Source organism: Lethenteron reissneri, chromosome 64 (assembly GCF_015708825.2).
Source record: "Lethenteron reissneri isolate LAM-NWPU_2019-01 chromosome 64, ASM1570882v1, whole genome shotgun sequence".
In the NCBI taxonomy this organism is placed as follows: Eukaryota; Metazoa; Chordata; class Hyperoartia; order Petromyzontiformes; family Petromyzontidae; genus Lethenteron; species Lethenteron reissneri.
The window spans coordinates 7,550,712-7,571,421 of NC_083842.1; the positions used below are offsets into that span (position 1 = coordinate 7,550,712).

Genomic DNA, 20,710 nt, shown 5'->3' on the forward strand with positions numbered 1-20,710 from the left:
GGTTCATGGGAATCCCCGGCGAGGGTGTGGTACGGTTCATGGGAATCCCTGGTGTGGGTGCGGTATGGTTCATGGGAATCCCCGGTGAGGGTGTGGTACGGTTCATGGAAATCCCTGGTGTGGGTGCGGTATGGTTCATGGGAATCCCCGGTGAGGGTGTGGTACGGTTCATGGGAATCCCTGGTGTGGGTGCGGTATGGTTCATGGGAATCCCCGGTGAGGGTGCGGTACGGTTCATGGGAATCCCTGGTGTGGGTGCGGTACGGTTCATGGGAATCCCTGGTGTGGGTGCGGTACGGTTCATGGGAATCCCTGGTGTGGGTGCGGTATGGTTCATGGGAATCCCCGGCGAGGGTGTGGTACGGTTCATGGGAATCCCCGGTGAGGGTGCGGTACGGTTCATGGGAATCCCTGGTGTGGGTGCGGTACGGTTCATGGGAATCCCTGGTGTGGGTGCGGTACGGTTCATGGGAATCCCTGGTGTGGGTGCGGTATGGTTCATGGGAATCCCTGGTGTGGGTGCGGTACGGTTCATGGGAATCCCTGGTGTGGGTGCGGTACGGTTCATGGGAATCCCTGGTGTGGGTTGTGGTACTCACTCTCATCTGCTGTTTTAACATAATTCAGCACGTTGCCAGTGCTCTGCTCCATGACTCTCTGTAGGGAGTCCGGGATGTTGGAGGCGTCCGGCGAGAGGGACGTCAGTATCTTCATGAACAGTTCTGAGAGACGACATGAGTCATCAGACAGTACTCTTGTCTGTATGTGAGAAATTACACAGAGTCGTGTGTTTCAACAATCAACATATTTGTTGTGTCTGTACACCTTTACTTTGTTGTGCGATAAATTAATTCCCTACAGCAAATAGCAGCCTTCGCTTGCTGTTCCTCGGAAGAGCATTTATATTTTGTGAAAATACGCAGACAACAGCTACGTGAACCTGCCTCAAATGAGTACAGCTGATAGTGCACGTGTGCTATCGACCACGTGACTCTAGCACGACTGTCCATGGCTGTGTACAGAAAAACCACAGCGCATGTGCTGACGCAGGAGCTCATTGCTGCACTGCACTCAGCCGCTTTGACTACAGGGCTAATGCAGGGTGTGTGAGGAGAGGGAGAGACACTGCAGGGCAGAGGTCGCAAACGGGTTTTGATTCCTTACCCGTACCCGGCCGCACCAGGGTCGCAAATGGGTACCCGTACCTGGCCGGGTACGGGTAGCCGGGTACGGGTAGCCGGGTATCGGGTAGGGTACGGGTATCGGGTACCCGGTTGCGACCTCTGCTGCAGGGCTAATGGAGGGTGAGTGGGGAGAGACACTGCAGGGCTAATGGAGGGTGAGTGGGAAGAGACACTGCAGGGCTAATGCAGGGTGAGTGGGGACAGTGGTGACACTGCAGGGCTAATGGAGGGTGAGTGGGTAGAGGGAGAGACACTACAGGGCTAATGGAGGGTGAGTGGGGAAAGGCAGTGGCACTGCAGGGGAAGTGGGAATGTGGGAGGGGCCTGAGGCACAGCCACAGAGAGGCCACGAGGCCCAATTCATGAGCTGAGTGAGGGATTCTCAGAGGATCGTCCAGTGGTGAATGTGCCACAGTGAACCACACGGGCACAGCGCACACAGCCTGAGCCTGGGTGGGGCACACGAAGGGCATCTGCTGCAGCACTGGGCTACTCAAGGCCGTGGAGGAACTCGTCCAGACACCACTCCCATGAGTCCGAGTGTATCACGTGTCCAATGGGAGTTTGTGTCATCGAGGAGACAAGCTCAGGAGCAGCGAGTAGCAAGAGATGCTCGTTCTCCCCCTCTGGGTGGGCTTTGCTCTAAAGCTGTCATCCACATCTGGGATGTTGAACAAAAACTGTCACACTCACACCCAGCAGGTATCTCATTACAAGACAAACACCCGCTACAAAATTCGCTCTTTGACAAACAGAATCACTGAGCAACTCTTGGTGCTGAGAATCAGACGCTGGGTGAGAGTCACAGCTCACCCTGCATGGGGCCTTGAAGTAGCGAGGCTGCAGTGAGGAGCAGCGCGGCTCTCGCCCACAACCCACAGCTCCTGCAGGCTGAGCACTGGGCTGGGCAGCTCGGTTCCCTAACCAGGGTAGCGTGATCCTGATGCTTAGCGGTGGCACTGAGGCGCTGAGACCCCACATGTCCCAGTAACTGGAGGCTTGTGGACTGCAATGCGCACAGCCAAGTCCATCAGGGAGATGGGGAGTTTATCGTTGCATTGCAATCGCTGTGCCGTGTAGTGAGGAGCAGGACCCACCTATACCCCCCTCCTTGTTGAAGGCTCTTGCAAGGGCATATTTTTCCTCCGTGTTGTATGGATCATAGATATCATCAATCCTCAAAAGGGTTGGGACGGTGGAATTGTCAAACCTGGAAAACAAGGGGTACGGTTGAGGATTAGAGTTACTTTGTTTTAAAATCGAATAGAAAGCTAATACACAAATGTAATATATATAAATGTAATTAATGTTTATGCAAAGCATTATAGATTTGTTTGACATGTTTTCAGATCGGTGTATGGTCAATTAAAAGTTTCTTGTCCGACTTTAAAAGCAAAATTTATTCAAAGAAAAATGAAATACCTAAAATATGATGTTATGTAACTTTTAAGCAGTGTTATGTTTATTATTAGCATGCTTATTTGCTCAGGAAAGCCTCACTGCGTATCATGACTTTCTCAGGAGAGACCTGCCAAGTTTTACAGCAGGTGGCGATGATTGCTGTAAATTCCAATGGAATAATATGTGGGCTCTGTAATTGTTAAAAATTTGGCCAAGTTGGACCGTGACGCCGGCATACAACGGCCTGCTCTTGTGAATGACGCCGTGGGATCTTTACCGCCCACTGTGCAGCAGGCGCCGTGTGTTTGTACATTGAACACGTTGCGGAAATAACCGGGGTGGGTGCTTGAGTCGAAGTGGACTCAGCGACAAGCAGCACTCCCGCGAGGCGGCGTCCTCGCGGGGCCACGCAGGGCAGCTACGAGGAGCCTTCCTCACCCAGCATCACCCGGATCACACAGCCGGCAGTCGCCTACACTGCTGAGCTCAGGAGTCCCCCGTGTCTTGCTCGTTCTCTCATCTCTCTACATTTACCCCGTGAATTCCTTCCATCTCTATATCAATCCCATCCATCTCTATAATCCCTCGCTCACCTCTCTCAGCCGGGTGGTGGTGACTATGCACGTGGCCTGTAACCCAACATTGTGGAGGTGGGGGTTGGTGGATCGCATAAATATTGTGAAACTTCCTTCCCGTGGGCGTCGAGTTGCCAAACCCTGGATCACCAGAAGAAGGCAGGAGAGCAAGTGGTCTAATGAACAACTGCTTCTATCTGTACGGGAATAAGTGTTGCCCCCTCCTGCACATGGGTCTCTATGGGTGCCTATAAATTGCCTGAAAACGTCTTAACATAAACACTCCCTGTAAATCCCTCTCATCTCTCATTTCTCTCCCTTCTCCCTGTGCTTCTTCCAGGGCCTCAATTACCATGTTTCTCTATCACTGTCTGTATACCACTCTCCCCCAGTGTCGCTATTTCCCTTTACCCGTGTCTCTCTCAAAGTCAATATGTCTCATGTCCACCTTTCTCTTTGTGTCTCTTGTGTGTCCCGCCGTGTCTCCCTCGGTCTCACCTCACCTCCCCTAGGTCTCGCCACATCCTCTGCCTTGGCCTTGCACTGAGAGAAGTCGTTTGGGATTCAGGATCAGCTGCACTCACTATAACCATTGAACCGGGAGAACATCACCTCTTTGTTTTTAGTTAAAACGTGAAGAAGCAGAGAACCCCACTGCGAGTGAGGAGACGTCTCTCACCTGGAGAGCTTCTTCATGTCGTCCAGTAGAATCCGCACCTGCTCCGTTTTCTTCTTGAATCTCTCATCTGTCACAGCAGCACAATCCGGTTTACTGGGGTCGCACTCAAGTTCATTGAATCAAGCCAGATTATTGGGATCACATGGTGGATATTCAACCTTCCCATGGCAGATGCCATAATCTCTATAGCATAACTAGCTCCCTAATAAACATAACTCATTTTACCCACCCAGGGAGATAGTGGGTCAAGTCGTCCCCGAAAGAAGATTTAACGGTGAACCTTCCGACTGTTGAGTGGCGTTCTCTGCCACAGCACCGACTGCCAATCCCCATGCCTAAGGGACTGAGGGTCCCAGCCAGGCTCCAGCTACAAGACGCGAGGTGTACAGATCGGGACCATGAGAGCTCAACACGACAGCCGCTGCTGTAACGCGAACAGGGAGCAGAGTCGCAATGCGGCGCCCACCACAGTGCCACGCGGTATGGGACGCGCACTCCCCACGTGCTGTGGCCACGCCCTCCCCACGGGTCCCGGTGGCGCCACCGCCACGCACCCCATCACGCCTGGGATGCGGGAGCCGCAGGAGAACAGCGCGACCACAACCCCCCCCTGAGTCTGCGAGCAGCGCGCCCCGCACAGAGGGAGAGAGAACTCCACCCACTGCGGGACGCGTGGCGCTGCTCTAGAGGCCCCGCAAGTGACCGGGAGGGTTGCGAGCGCCACACCGAGCCCAGCATCGAGGGAGCTGTGAGGGGCACTCAGCGTCTGTCACGCCGCCCGGCAATGCCTGTGGATGGAGACTTGGTGTGCGTGTGGCTACCACGGTCACAGACGCGGCACGCAGGGTCCCGCATGCATTCTAGTGAGCAGTGGCTCAAACGTGTGCATATTGAGCATACATACATTTAATTTTCAAGTTATGTGAGAATTACAATGTGGTGCTCTAGAGCAGGGATCCCCAACCCCTGGGCCGCGGACCGGTACTGGTCCGTGGCCTGTTAGGAACCGGGCCGCACAGCAGGAGGTGAGCAGTGGGCGAGCGAGTGAAGCTTCATCTGTATTTACAGCCGCTCCCCATCGCTCGCATTACCGTCTGAGCTCCGCCTCCTGTCAGATCAGCGGCGGCATTAGATTATCATAGGAGCACGAACCCTACTGTAAACTCCGCATACGAGGGATCTAGGTTGCGTGCTCCTTATGAGAAGTCAGAATCCGACACTTATTTTAGTCCGAGCGTAGCCTGCCCATTATTTTATTTACCACTTCCGTCCGTGCCTCTTTCCCGCACTGCGCACTAATCTCAGTCACAGTTTTGTTAAGCCCAAAAGCTAACCCTAGCCAAAATGAGTACAAAGGTTGGGGACCGCTGCTCTAGAGGCCCCGCGAGTGACCGGGAGGGTTGTGAGTGCCACACCGAGCCCAGCGCCAAGGGAGCTGTGAGGGGCGCTCAGCGTCTGCCATGCTGCTCGGCAATGCCTGTGAGTGGAGACTTGGTGTGCGTGTGGCTATTATTTTTATTCTATTTTTCTACCTACGTGACTTTACCCAAAGAAGCAAAGAGTATGTGATTTATATACTTATATTTACGTGAGTGGACCCATGGTTTCTCGTACAGAAGGCCATGTCTGTGTCGAGGTTTGTACTGTAAGGCCATGCGTGTACACAGGGCCATGCCCCACAAAGATGCCACGCATGAACGAGGCCGTGTGCGGAGGCCACGTGAGCTCAGGATTGTGTGCTCAGGCCATGCGTGTACACAGGACTCTGCACATGCATGCTGTAGGTTTACACGCTGCGTCTAGAGGATAGAGCTATGGGGATGTGGTGAGGAGGCTGGTCCCCGTGACCCATGTGCTGAGGTCAGGGCTCGTATGGCCCAAGGTCTCGGCCGCTGCACAAACCTGTAGCCATGGCTCCACGTCCTCAGCTCGCAACGTCACCGTCAATGGTGGAACCGCTCCCCCCTCAGCGCTGTGGGAACAGAGGGAACTCGGTGAGAGGGGAACAGCTGTTGAAACAGGAGCTTCAACATTTTCTCATAACGGTGGTAATTAAAGTCACTATGAGGAGTTTTAATCATCGCAGAGAGTTGTGGGTCATGATCCTCCACAATGGCACGTCATGAGCTTTGTGAAGTTTCAAGAATGATCAGCAAACCAGTGCTTGGATACCAGTGAGCGTGCAAGCAGTGACAGCTGTCATTGCCGTTGTCACATTTATTCACAATCCATGCCAGCTGTGGATCACAGCAAAATAAACAGGTGGAGCTGTGGCACAGCGGTTAGCACAGTGCGATGTAAACCTGGCGACCTGCGTTTGATTCCTGGCCACGGCCAACATCAGTGGTGATATCTGAACCAGTCCTGAACCTACACACACCCGACATCCTCTCCCCCACTTCACCAATTCCCACTGACAAGCGTGAAGTATGGCCAAACATCCCTCTTGACCTGACATGGCATGGGAAGGCCTTCACCCAGCAGTAGCTTGCAAAGGGATATAGCTTATTATTTTGATATAAGTTCATGAACCCAGCACGAGGTTTAGTGGTAGAAGTGAGAGAACATCTCACCCATCAACGACTGGGCTCACCAGGACTACTTTAGACAAACCAGTCCTGCCAGGGTTCGCCTCCACTGAGTCCCATCAGCAGGGTGTGGGCAGTAAACAAACGCCACTGGGTAACCTGATGGAGAGCCATCCACCATCACCATGAGGCTGCAGTGGCTGTGGCCGTGCTCGGCCCTTGATGAGTAACAGGCGATGATGCAACTGAAGCGGTTAGCAGGTGCAGGGTTTGTTTACTCACTCAGCTAAACCCTGGCCCGGGTTCACCTGCACTGAGTCTCATCAGCAGGGTGTGCTCCACTAAGCCAATGCCGGGTACCCAGTGCGAGTGATAGTCGGTGTAGTTCACTCGCAGTGGGGCCGGCTTCCAAGTGGCGTCAGCTTCTCAAACTCCCTCGGGAGCTGCAGAGACGCCCGCAGAGTTCACCACCGACAGAGTCGGAACTCGGCCAACGACGCTCAGAGACGCAGCTCTGTGGTGGACGTGCTCAGTGCTGTCACCGCTGCATTCGCGGCGATGTCGACGCAAAGACTACAAGAACCACCCCGTGATTCCGCAGAGAACTTTCCTAGCCGCAGCGCCGCCTCCATTCCCCGGGGACCCCGAGGCCGCGCTCAGCACGGGGGGAGCGCGGCCCCGTGCTGAGCACGGTGGCTCCCAGGGATCCCTGCACGGTGCGCTGCGGTTGTATGTTTGTGTTGCGAGTTAAACACTCACCACTGCTGTGTTTACTTCATTTGTTATTGGGTCACCTAAAGCGTGATTTAAACTGGTAGCACCTGGTACCCATGTGTCATCTCAGTAGTCTCCAGGAGGCTGGGATAAGCGTTGGGTTTGGGATTAAAGGCCACACCATGGTTGGGGTCAGTGACACCGATTGTCCCCCAGGGTGGATATCTCTGTCAGCTATCAACGCATTCAATATTCGAGTCTGACTATAAAATTCAATTCTCTCTACAACCAGGATCTAGCTCCCAGCAGTAATCCCTTCACTCCTCTTGCCATGAACTTTCACAGTCCAGTCCTTCCCCACGACTCCATCCGCTCCTCCCTCACCCCCAACCAATATTCTTCCCTACTCTTTGGTTCGGTAAAGTCGCCTATGTGACTTTACCGAACCAAAGTCACCTATGTGACTTTACCGAAAAGAACAGCCGCGATGTCTGCTGCTGCTCTCGCCATTTTCGCCTGAAGACGAACGCTTGTGTTGCGTTCGAAACGTCGTGATTTATTTTATTTTATTTCTACCTACGTGACTTTACCGAAAGAACCAAAGAGTATGGATTCCTGCAGTCACAAAAGCTTCAAATCAAGATTGAATATTGCTCCCATCACAGCCCATCAACTCACTAAACACTGCCTTCCTTTATCAACCCAAGTTACCCCTCACATCTACCAACCATCAGCACCGCACAGCCCTACCAGCACCATATTTCCTTCTTGCAGTTGCCTAACCCAACAGGGCTCACGCTAAGTGGCACTGGGTCTAAGTTGGGGGTTTCTATTACAATGGAGGGTAAATGTTAATAGAATGCCCACAATAAGCAATGAGTGTGAGTATTGTATTGAACTCGATACTGGAGGCTTCATGAATCAATCCCCTGCACGCGTTCTGAGTAAACGCTGGCTCCCTGTCCTCACTACAGAAGCGGGGTCTGGTGATGCCATCGAACCCCACCACTCATGACCGGACCTCCCTGCATCGAGTTTTGAAGCCAAGTAGGTTTGAGCCTGGTTCTTACTTGAGGTGAATACCTCGGGAATACCAGGTGCTAATCCCATTCTAGTGATTCATATCCATCAATCACTACCTGACCTCTTCCCAATCAACTGCAGACCATATATTGAAGGCCAAATCAATACTCTTAACTGATGTATTATTATTGACTTAAAGCTTTCGTGACTGCAGGAATTCATATTCTATGGGTCTTTCGGTAAAGCCACGTGGCTTTACCGAAAGACCCATAAAATATGATGTATTATTACATGTGTAGTGACATAAGAAGGGAGGGGCTGCTGGGGGCTCTGGGTTCCCAGGTGGGTCCAGACGCTTAAGCCTCTGGGCGCCAGGCGCTGGGTTCCCAGGGGGTCCAGACGCTTAAGCCTCTGGGCACCAGGCGTTGGGTTCCCAGGCGCTTAAGCCTTTTTGGCGCCGCCAACGGGGGGGGGGGGGGGCTGTGTGTGCTCTGTGGGATGTCTGGTGGCGCACACGGCCCCACCCCTCGTTAGACCAGGCATAAAAGGAGAGCTCCCTGGACGATCAGGGCCCAGTTGTAACTCAAGACCCAAGACCCACGACCAGCCATCTGAAGACCCTGGGATGCTGTGAGAGCCAGTGCTGGGACTCTGGAACTCCCGACTCTACGACCTTGTGAGGGCGAGCGTAGCCAGAGTAGAGTATCTAGAGTATCTAGGCTGTGTAGCTAGGCTGTGTACCTAGGCTGTAACAGAGTATCAGGACTGTTGGAGTGTTGTATTGTAATAAAGAAGTTACATCTACAAGTGTCTCCAGAACCCGTTACACATGAAAGCTCAAGTGATGCGTCTGCTCAACTGGGCATTGAGGTGGTTCTCATATACCGTGTATAGCCCTTAGCCAGTGTTGAAAATGTCACGGTAGTATGGCGGGGGCGAGTCTATCCAGAGGGCAACCACTGGTTGACTTCCCCACAAAGTGGTGCTCATTTTATAGACACCAGATGGATGATGAACTCGCAACCTCCCGACTGTGAGCCACGCACTCTCCCGCTGGGCCACCTGCCCAGCTGCGCCATTATCAAGACAACGTGAACATAATTGCTAAAGTCGCCAATAGATTATTGCCGATAAACTGCAGATTATCACAAAGTTTAGTTGGCTGCTCTGTTGTTGAGACACAGGAATGCTGCTGTACGGTGTGAGCCCACATGCGTGTGCAATGTGAGGCACATTTCCCAAGGCAAATGCTATTTAAATGTAAATGTTAAACAAAACTGTCGCTTTGCATCGTAGACCCTGCTATAGAAACAGAGAATTTTCCACACCGACTCAAATCACCAATAGACCTGATCCACAGACAACATTCATTTGGACATCTGAGATGCCACACTTCCTTGGTCATCCACAGCATGGTTATGCAAGTCCAGTGTTCTAGCACCATGGCTACCACATCAGCCACCCTGGTGCTGCCTCACAACTCGGAGGCATAGAGGCTGCTGCTGTGTTCGACGGCTCAGCTTCTGCATTCGCCCGACAGTTTCTGCGTTGAGCTCGGCAAGAGAAGTGTGGAGTGGGTGGCGGAGTGGCCGAGATGGAACTCTGCTGAGGCCGCGCAGCCCCGAGGGCGGAGCGCTCCCCGTGCTGGGGCCCACAGAGGCTCGCATGGCACGGGGCCTGCGGGTCCATGACGTGACCAGGACTGCGTGGTAGTACAGCAAGTAGGTTGCTGCCCTGTACTGTCCAGGGATGCTGAGTGGTAGCCCCTTGTATGCGAGGTGATACCCCCCAAGTTGTCCAGTTGCTCCCTCACACATGGACGCTCGCTCAGGAATTTGCCAAACATCCCCAGCAGGACGCTCGTTACACGAGTTGTATCTCTGTGATTGTGTCTTGAATACGAGACAATCACCATTACACTTAACTACACCCCGAGACACACAATCATTGTATATTATTAAACGTATAACGTCCGTAGTGAAATGCAGCCAATAACAACGCTGTGGCGTGTCGAACCGCACGGAGCAAGCCCCTCAGAGCGTCTGCAGGCAGCGCGAGGCGGGGTCCAGGTTGGGAACGACCCCGGCCTGAGCATCATCAGCCCCGCAGTCTCAGAGGCCGCGGTTCGATTCCTGCACTGCTCGCTCGTTTGTGTCAGGAACGACCGAATCACGCGGTCGGCTCTCGAGTGGACGTTAAAGATCCAGCCCTGACGCCATTCGAGAGAGAGGAAACTACTGCGTGTTGACATCATAGCACTCCTGTGAGTATTAGTGATCTCGTCTAAATCACCAATCGTGTACGACAGCCCCTATACCTAACTAAAGACACCCCCAGGTCTCTATTACTAAACACAGCAAGAGTTTCAATGGTTAAATAAAGGCCACAAGGTTAACAATCGTAACGCAGTTATAACTGAGTCGGCACTGTCAGCAGGTTTGACCACATAATGACCACCCATAGGCTATGAGCCAGATCCCCGTGTTAATGAAAAGGCTGAGAGACATCGCCCTGGCGATTTGTCCGATCGTTGGCGACGGAGAGAGAAGCGAGAGGACGAGGCGCGTTCTCTAGCACGGGAGCGCGGAGCCCGGCCAGAGCGAGCCGCCCCCCTGTGGCGCGGAGACGAAGCCACTCGCAAGGCCGCTGCTGCCGCTCTACACAGGCGCTGCTGCTGCTGCTCTACACAGGCGCTGCTGCTGCCGCTCTACACAGGCGCTGCTGCTGCTGCCGCTCTACACAGGCGCTGCTGCTGCTGCCGCTCTACACAGGCGCTGCTGCTGCCGCTCTACACAGGTGCTGCTGCTGCTGCCTTACACAGGCGCTGCTGCTGCTGCCTTACACAGGCGATGCTGCCGCTCTACACAGGCGCTGCTGCCGCTGCTCTACACAGGCGCTGCTGCCGCTGCTCTACACAGGCGCTGCTGCCGCTGCTCTACACAGACGCTGCTGCCGCTGCTCTACACAGGCGCTGCTGCTGCTGCCGCTCTACACAGGCGCTGCTGCCGCTCTACACAGGCGCTGCTGCTGCCGCTCTACACAGGCGCTGCTGCCGCTCTACACAGGCGCTGCTGCCGCTCTACACAGGCGCTGCTGCCGCTCTACACAGGCGCTGCTGCCGCTCTACACAAGCGCTGCTGCTGCCGCTCTACACAGGCGCTGCTGCTGCCGCTCTACACAGGCGCTACTGCCGCTCTACACAGGCGCTACTGCCGCTCTACACAGGCGCTGCTGCTGCTGCCGCTCTACACAGGCGCTGTTGCTGCTGCCGCTCTACACAGGCGCTGCTGCCGCTCTACACAGACGCTGCTGCCGCTCTACACAGACGCTGCTGCCGCTCTACACAGGCGCTGCTGCCGCTCTACACAGGCGCTGCTGCCGCTCTACACAGGCGCTGCTGCCGCTCTACACAGGCACTGCTGCTGCCGCTCTACACAGGCGCTGCTGCCGCTCTACACAGGCGCTGCTGCCGCTCTACACAGGCGCTGCTGCTGCTCTACACAGACGCTGCTGCCGCTCTACACAGACGCTGCTGCCGCTCTACACAGGCACTGCTGCCGCTCTACACAGGCACTGCTGCTGCCGCTCTACACAGGCGCTGCTGCCGCTCTACACAGACGCTGCTGCCGCTCTACACAGACGCTGCTGCCGCTCTACACAGGCGCTGCTGCCGCTCTACACAGGCGCTGCTGCCGCTCTACACAGGCGCTGCTGCCGCTCTACACAGGCGCTGCTGCCGCTCTACACAGGCGCTGCTGCTGCCGCTCTACACAGGCACTGCTGCTGCTGCCGCTCTACACAGGCGCTGCTGCCGCTCTACACAGGCGCTGCTGCCGCTCTACACAGGCGCTGCTGCCGCTCTACACAGGCACTGCTGCTGCCGCTCTACACAGACGCTGCTGCCGCTCTACACAGGCGCTGCTGCCGCTCTACACAAGCGCTGCTGCCGCTCTACACAGGCGCTGCTGCCGCTCTACACAGACGCTGCTGCCGCTCTACACAGATGCTGCTGCCGCTCTACACAGGCACTGCTGCTGCCGCTCTACACAGGCGCTGCTGCCGCTCTACACAGACGCTGCTGCCGCTCTACACAGGCGCTGCTGCCGCTCTACACAGGCGCTGCTGCCGCTCTACACAGGCGCTGCTGCCGCTCTACACAGGCGCTGCTGCCGCTCTACACAGGCGCTGCTGCCGCTCTACACAGGCGCTGCTGCTGCTGCCGCTCTACACAGGCGCTGCTGCCGCTCTACACAGGCGCTGCTGCCGCTCTACACAGGCGCTGCTGCCGCTCTACACAGGCGCTGCTGCCGCTCTACACAGGCGCTGCTGCCGCTCTACACAGGCGCTGCTGCCGCTCTACACAGGCGCTGCTGCTGCTGCCGCTCTACACAGGCACTGCTGCTGCTGCCGCTCTACACAGGCACTGCTGCTGCCGCTCTACACAGGCACTGCTGCTGCCGCTCTACACAGGCGCTGCTGCCGCTCTACACAGGCACTGCTGCTGCCGCTCTACACAGGCGCTGCTGCCGCTCTACACAGGCGCTGCTGCCGCTCTACACAGGCACTGCTGCTGCTGCCGCTCTACACAGGCGCTGCTGCTGCCGCTCTACACAGGCACTGCTGCTGCCGCTCTACACAGGCACTGCTGCTGCCGCTCTACACAGGCACTGCTGCTGCTGCCGCTCTACACAGGCGCTGCTGCTGCTGCCGCTCTACACAGGCACTGCTGCTGCCGCTCTACACAGGCACTGCTGCTGCTGCCGCTCTACACAGGCACTGCTGCTGCCGCTCTACACAGGCACTGCTGCTGCCGCTCTACACAGGCACTGCTGCTGCTGCCGCTCTACACAGGCACTGCTGCTGCCGCTCTACACAGGCACTGCTGCTGCCGCTCTACACAGGCGCTGCTGCCGCTCTACACAGGCGCTGCTGCTGCTGCCGCTCTACACGGGCGCAGCAGCAGCACCCAGCGAGGAGGTGCTGGAGACCGACCGCCCTGGCTCGGGGTCACCTCACGCGAACCCCTCGCACTTCCACGGGTCCCAGTCAGGGTCAGGGTTACATACTGCAGTGTGATTCTACATTGAGTAAGCCGGCGTAGAGAAGGAGATACGGCTAGAGACGGGGATAGACACAGCGTTAGGGTGAGAGATGGCGTGATGGTCAGGGTTAGAGACAGAGTTAGGGTGAGAGATGGTGTGATGGTCAGGGTTAGAGACAGAGGTAGGGTGAAAGATAGCGTGTGGTCAGGGTTAGAGACAGAGTTACGGTGAGAGATGCCGTGATGGTCAGGGTAAGACAAAGGGTGATAGATGGCGTAGTCAGGGTTAGAGACAGAGTTTGGGTTATACTGAGTTAGGGTTTGATACGAGTCAGGGCTGTGTGTACACTAATGTTTACATCTGCAGACACAGCATTTAACTTCCTTTAACTAATCATGCACTGCCTCAGCTCGTCGTGCTCTCTGAGCCCTACCGTCACTCACCTGGCTTCAGTGGTGACTTCACCACGAGAATAACGAGCGAATAATCACCGATACGAGGCTGTGAGTGAGGTACTGGTTGTGTGAGAGAGAGGTACTGGTTGTGTGAGAGAGAGGTACTGGTTGTGAGAGAGAGAGGTACTGGTTGTGTGAGAGAGGTACTGGTTGTGAGAGAGAGAGGTACTGGTTGTGAGAGAGAGAGGTACTGGTTGTGTGAGAGAGGTACTGGTTGTGAGAGAGAGGTACTGGTTGTGAGAGAGAGGTACTGGTTGTGAGAGAGAGGTACTGGTTGTGTGAGAGAGAGGTACTGGTTGTGAGAGAGAGGTACTGGTTGTGAGAGAGAGGTACTGGTTGTCAGAGAGAGGTACTGGTTGTGAGAGAGAGGTACTGGTTGTGAGAGAGAGGTACTGGTTGTGTGAGAGATAGATACTGGTTGTGAGAGAGAGAGGTACTGGTTGTGTGAGAGAGGTACTGGTTGTGTGAGAGAGAGGTACTGGTTGTGTGAGAGAGGTACTGGTTGTGAGAGAGAGGTACTGGTTGTGAGAGAGAGGTACTGGTTGTGAGAGAAAAGTACTGGTTGTGTGAGAGAGGTACTGGTTGTGTGAGATGCGTTACCTTCCCGAATGTCAACGCTAAGATTGCCAGCGGAGCTCTTCCTGCCCCAACGATTCAGGCGCAGATCTCAAAGTCGCGCAGCGCACAGGCGGCCACCGGGTTTGACGATTCGGTCAACCCCGATCTGGGACTACTCAGAGTTCTCTCACCTCTCTCAGCAGCAGCAGCGGCGGCTCCTGCTTTCCTGTCCCGGCCTCTGCAGGCGACTCTCTCCTGAGCTCTGGCTCGTTCCTCACCACTGAGTGAGCCTCTCTCGCCCAGTATGCGGGGAGGTGCGAGGGGGGCGGGAAGTTTCACTTCGCTTGGCTCCCTGCCAGGGGCTTTCCAGGCTGGGACGCGAGGCGGGGGCAGCACCCGGGCTGGCCACGTGGTCTGGTGGTGTTTGTGCAGTGAAGGGACATTGGCCGAAACGTCGCCTATTATATATTTTATTTTAAGGAAGCATCATTGACGAAGTTGTTGGGTTTTATGATGGGTGTGTTTACACTGTGCGGTGTATGGTACATGGTGTGTGTAGTGTGGTGTGATGATGGCTGTTTACATTGTGTGGTGTATGGTACATGGTGTGTGTAGTGTGGTGTGAAGTTGGGTGTGTTTACACCGTGTGGTGTATGGTACATGGTGTGTGTAGTGTGGTGTGATGATGGCTGTTTACATTGTGTGGTGTATGGTACATGGTGTGTGTGAGGTGTGATGATGGGTGTGTTTACACTGTGTGGTGTATGGTACATGGTGTGTGTAGTGTGGTGTGAAGTTGGGTGTGTTTACACCGTGTGGTGTATGGTGTGTGTAGTGTGGTGTGAAGTTGGGTGTGTTTACACCGTGTGGTGTATGGTACATGGTGTGTGTGTGTGGTGTGATGATGGCTGTGTTGACATTGCCCAGTGCAGGATGTTTTATATTTTAGCAGTTACATGTTTGTACAGAGCAGTGGCGGCTCCTGCAAAATCTCTCAGGGGGGGCAAATGTCTGGATGATTGATAAGGATAAGGTCCACCCATGCAATGAATAAATTAACAGCTTAAGCATGTAAAGGCAACTTCACTTCTTTAATATTAATGACAAATAAAGTGACTCTTACAATACATCTTGTTTGTTTATATACTCACTATTAAAACAAACCACTCAAGTTTATTTTATTAAAGATTCCACTAGGTAGCGATAAATTATATTGTTGAATGAAACGTGCTTACGTATGATGACGTTACACGTATGATGACGTAAGCACGTTAGGGCTTGCCCTCCCGGAGCCATAGAGAATGCATTGGAGCGCCCCCGTTCGAAAAAAAACATCTTTGAATGTAAGTCTATGGGGCCACTCGGGGCGATTCTCAGCCGGAGTGAAATCGCCCCAAAAGAGGCGGTACTCCACAGAACGTGACATGACGCTGATTGGACTATATCCAGAGGCTGAGAGTGACGGCTAGCGTGACTGTGGTTGAATGACATTGGTGGTGCGTCGCCCAATCGCCCTAATGAAGAAACTGCCCCTGGTACAGAGATGATATCGTGGTCATTAGGGATCATCCAGTGTAAGGGTTGCGAGTGCATTTAATAACTCCTCAAATTTTCAAATAATTACTTTTACTTTAAAATTGGTAAATGTCTTTCGAGATGATTTCTTATTAAATAAATAATACTGTAATGTGCAGCTCAAGTTTGTGTGGATAACACTTCGGGTTCCCTGTTACTGATTGGGTTTTGTTCCGTAAATTACAAAAAATTGTTCGTAAAAGGATGCAGTCACGTTTTTATTCACGTTTTGAACGGGTTCCCTGTTAATGTAACACATGGAGCAAGTACCGATGCTCGCTGTTTGTATCACGACCTGTGTCTGCGTACCCGTGATTGTGCAGCTAACAATTGTGTCGCATAGGGACGCTCTCAAAGTTCCGTTCACATTCTGAGAGAGGCAAACTAAGACAAGTCAAAGTGAACGACTTCAACTGTCTCTCGTCTCAACCAGCACGGTGTGACGCTCATCTTCATTGGTGGCTCTGAGTCAGCAGTGGAAATTCGTGAACCCGTTCAACACAGAGGCTGGGTGCCCACTGGCATGCTCACTTTGCTGACCCGCCCATACTGGACATCTGTGAGAAAGAGCTTCAAAGCTCATCGGATTCCTCCACTCTAAATAAATACAGATTCTGACTTTACAGCACCACGACTGGTGTGAGGATCAAAGTAACGCGTTCCGTACAGTGCCCGGATACGGAACCCAAGCACGCAGGTAAAGTTCGGGGCTTTCCGACAGTGGCGGTGTCGTTCGCTCGCGGGTTCCTGAGACGCTCGGCACACAGAGCCGCCCTGCAGCCCAACCACACCCAGCACCGTGTGTGTGGGCATAGTCCCTGTGTACCTGTGTACAGGTGTGTGGGTACATATACACAGTGAAGCTGCATGGTCTCCCTATGTACCTGTGTACAGGTGTGTAGGTACAGATACACAGTGAAGCTGCATGGTCTCCCTATGTACCTGTGTACAGGTGTGTAGGTACAGATACACAGTGAAGCTGCATGGTCTCCCTATGTACCTGTGTACAGGTGTGTGGGTCGACTCTACTCAAGACTCTTAAGAGGCCCAAATTCCCACTGACAGTGTTTTTTCCCCTCCACACTCGGGATTGTCACTGCATGTGGTGTCACTGATGGACGCACAGTGAATGTTTTGTTTGATGCAATATTCAGCAGTTTAGTTGTGTTCTTTAACGCTTCGCTAATTAGCACAAAGAACTGCAGCACGTGTGGCCACGTTGTTATATTAGACCACAAACTGAAACATCTATAAACTATGGCCAACCAACAGACAACAGTGAAACAAAGACACAACTGTAGACCGGCTTCGTCTTTATGAGGACTCATCAGTGGAGCAGTCATCAGTCTTCACTGCTGCCGTATGCCCCTGGGAGCCTTACGCAGGGACAGGGCAGACCTCTACGCTATGGTTGGCCATTTTTTCGAATTGTTTTAAGTTGTGGTCTATAAATACAACATGGTCACAAATGTAAGTTATGTCTGAGCTCGAAGTCTGGTTGAGGCTGAGAGGCGTTATACATGCGGTGTGCATCTCTGTGCGTTGGTAAATTGATTTGGAAAGTTAGTGCTTTAGGAGGATGTTACTCATCAGTGGATAGAACACGGGTAATCACGAAGAGGGATCGCTTTGAAGCCTACTTGGTTCAATATAGTATCTGGTGAGTGTCATGTGAGTGGTGTCAGGAGTGTAGTACTGTATCTTGTGAGTGGTGAGTAGTATCTGGTGAGTGGCAGGCAATTTCCGGTAGTGAGTGTTAAGTGAGTGGTGTCAATGTCTAGTGGGTGTTGACTGATTTCAGGTGAGTGGTGTGATGAGTGTGCGTGTCTTGTGAGTAGTTTAAGATAAGTGATGAGGGCTAGGTGAGTGGTGTAAGATGAGTAGTGAGTGGTGAGTGAGTGAGTGAGTGGTGAGTGTGAGTGGCGAGGGCTAGGTGAGTGTGAGTGGTGAGGGCTGTGTGAGTGGTAAGGGCTCGGTGAGTGTGAGTGGTGTGAGTGAGTGGTGAGTGTGAGTGGTGAGACATCATCAGGCTGACCACGAGTGCTGAGGGCTATATGAGTGGTGTATGATGAGTGTTGAGTGGTGAGGGCTAGGCGATTATGAGTGGTGAGGGCTGTGTGAGTGGTCACGGCTAGGTAAGTGTGAGTGGTGAGTGAGTGGTGAGTGTGAGTGGTGAGTGTGAGTGGTGAGTATGAGTGGTGAGTGAGTAGTGAGTGAGTGGTGAGTGAGTGGTGAGTGTGAGTGGTGAGTGTGAGTGGTGAGTATGAGTGGTGAGTGAGTAGTGAGTGGTGAGTTAGTGGTGAGTGTGAGTGGTGAGTGTGAGTGGTGAGTGAGTGGTGAGTATGAGTGGTGAGTGAGTGGTGAGTGAGTGTGAGTGGTGAGTGTGAGTGGTGAGTGTGGTGAGTGAGTGGTGAGACATCGTCAGGCTGACCACGAAGACCAAGACAAGGAGCGCCGTGGCCACAGCCAGCGGCGCTTCCTCAAGCAGCAGCGCCAACGCGCCAGACGCGACACGTCGGGGTTGTTGTTGTTCTAGGGGTTTATTTTATACTCGCAGGAAGTACCCGGCGTTGCCCCGGGGGAAAAATATATTTCAAAACGTGTCTTCTCTTAGCAGCGTTACTACTGGGTAGACTGCATCCAGTCTATGATCGGCTCGTCGCGTGCGGTGGGGTAAAGTGTGGGTTTGCTCACCTCTTCCAGGGCATCTGGTCAGCGTGGAGTAATCGAACAGGCGCTCTCTCGAGCTGCCTCCAGTGAAGCCCCTTCCACGAGCAGCGGTGCGAGCGAGCACTTGCGGGGCTGCGCCTTGACGCTTTAACTGAAACACGAGGAGGGCACATCGTCCACGCAGTGACCTCGAATCGATTATAATCAGTAGGATGATAATAAGCATCAAAATTATCATCACCGTCTTCTTAATGATCATCTTCGGTAGCATTTTCAGAATTATCATCATCAGCAATGCGATGACTGTCATCAGCAGTATCATAGTTATCATCAGTAACATCTTAAAAACTGTCATCAACAGCATCGTCATAATTATCAACATCAGCAGCAGCAATATCGTTATAATTATAATCAGCATTATGCTTATAAGCAGCAACATTGTCAAAACTATCAACATCATCCTAATTACTGTCATCACCATCATTGCATTATCCTCAGTATCATCAACAGCTTCGTCAAAATGGTCATTATCAACTTCATAATGATAATCAGCAGCAATGTCATAAATACCATCATCGGGAACATTCTCATCAGCAGCGTTGTATTGAATACTAGCGGGAAGTAGCCGGCGTTGCCCAGGGGAAAGATATATTTCAAAATGTATCTTTAAAACATAACATATACTGTACATACACAAGCTTCAAATCAAGATTGTACACACACAAATACTGAGCTATTGTGAAAGCCCGGCGTTCCGTTTGTCCCATTTGTCCGTCAACAAAATTAAAGAGGCTTGCAGAAGTCCAGAATCAAAAAGTCATAGAAAGTGGGGGGTAAATAGTTGATCTAAAAGGTTTCCACAAATTGTCGACCCCCCCCCCCCTCAGCCAATTGTTATTTTGTAGGCATAGACACCTACACACGCTACGTAACACAATAGTCAGTAGTGTCTTGTGACATAGCAGTATCTACTGTCTCTGTAGTAGTATCTATTGACTCCACAGTAGTATCTGCTAACTCTATAGCAGTACCTACTGTCTCTGTAGTAGTATCTATTGATAATAAAGATTTTTGGGTGAGTTCGCATCTAACCTATATAATTCATTTTTTGTCTGTCTGTCTGTCTGTCTGTTTGTCCGTCTGCGTACGCTCCCTTCCGGGGGATTTAGCTATCGGACCGTGGGGTTCGCCGAGATTAAATTTTGCAGGTGGGCACGCCCCCGGCCCGCGGTAAACTTAGGCATTTCCGATTTTTCGTCTCTAAATTTTAAATCGGACCGATTATCGATTTAGTGCGATTGCTCTTTATTTAGTTACACAATTATTTATTTATTTAATATTGCCGGTCGGCGGTTGCCCCTGGCAACGGGTAGCAACAACTTCGCTGCGGGGTGGACGCCATTTTTAATTCCCGTTACAAATATGCGCACGCATTAACACGCGACTCTGAGGTACATTCATCAAAGTTTCACGTCCTCTTCACTCCCCTTCCACCCCAATGTGTGCAATTACTATTATAGGGTCGGTAGATAATAAAATTATAGCGATTAGACAGTATTATTGTAACATACCAATGAAAATACAACTGTGTAATTAAAATTATAAACCCGACCGCGCCAAGAATCGATTCTCTGAATCGCAAAAAGGAATCGAAGGTTGTAGATTCATTTAGAATCGCCTTATTTCCGTTTAATAAAGTTGGTTATAGAGTTGATATAAACTGCTACGAATGGGAAATATCCGGCGTTGACTGGGGCTAAAATATAATTAAAAACTCCTGAAAACTTTAAAACATAACATAACAATGAAAATAAAACTCTGTAATTAAAAATGGAAAGCTCCTATGCGCCAGGAATCGATTCTTTGAATCGCGCAAAGGAATCATCGAAGGTTGTAGATTCCTTTAGGAGCGCCTTTAACATGTGGTGAGGGAGAGAGTGGTGAGGGGGAGAGTGGTGAGGGAGAGAGTGGTGAGGGGGAGAGTGGTGAGGGGGAGAGTGGTGAGGGGGAGAGTGGTGAGGGGGAGAGTGGTGAGGGAGAAAGTGGTGAGGGAGAGTGGTAGTGAGGGAGAGAGTGGTGAGGGAGAGAGTGGTGAGGGAGAGAGTGGTGAGGGGGAGAGTGGTGAGGGAGAGAGTGGTGAGGGGGAAAGTGGTGAGGGGGAGAGTGGTGAGGGGGAGAGTGGTGAGGGGGAGAGTGGTGAGGGAGAGAGTGGTGAGGGAGAGAGTGGTGAGGGAGAGAGTGGTGAGGGAGAGAGTGGTGAGGGAGAGAGTGGTGAGGGAGAGAGTGGTGAGGGGGAGAGTGGTGAG

At 52.7% G+C, this 20,710-nt stretch overlaps 1 protein-coding gene across 1 annotated transcript in view; it reads right to left on the bottom strand.

Annotated features, from left to right (window-relative positions):
• Window positions 1–14,335, bottom strand: part of LOC133359004 (uncharacterized) — a 161,574-nt gene extending 147,239 nt beyond the window's left edge. The window contains exons 1-5 of the mRNA XM_061577379.1: window positions 14,202–14,335; window positions 5,742–5,811; window positions 3,840–3,906; window positions 2,282–2,394; window positions 600–722 (exon numbers count right to left, since the gene is read on the bottom strand). Coding sequence (XP_061433363.1) covers window positions 600–722; window positions 2,282–2,394; window positions 3,840–3,906; window positions 5,742–5,751 — 313 coding nt within the window. The 5' untranslated portion in view covers window positions 5,752–5,811; window positions 14,202–14,335. The remainder of the gene's footprint in view (window positions 1–599; window positions 723–2,281; window positions 2,395–3,839; window positions 3,907–5,741; window positions 5,812–14,201) is intronic.
• Window positions 14,336–20,710: the final 6,375 nt, after the last annotated feature.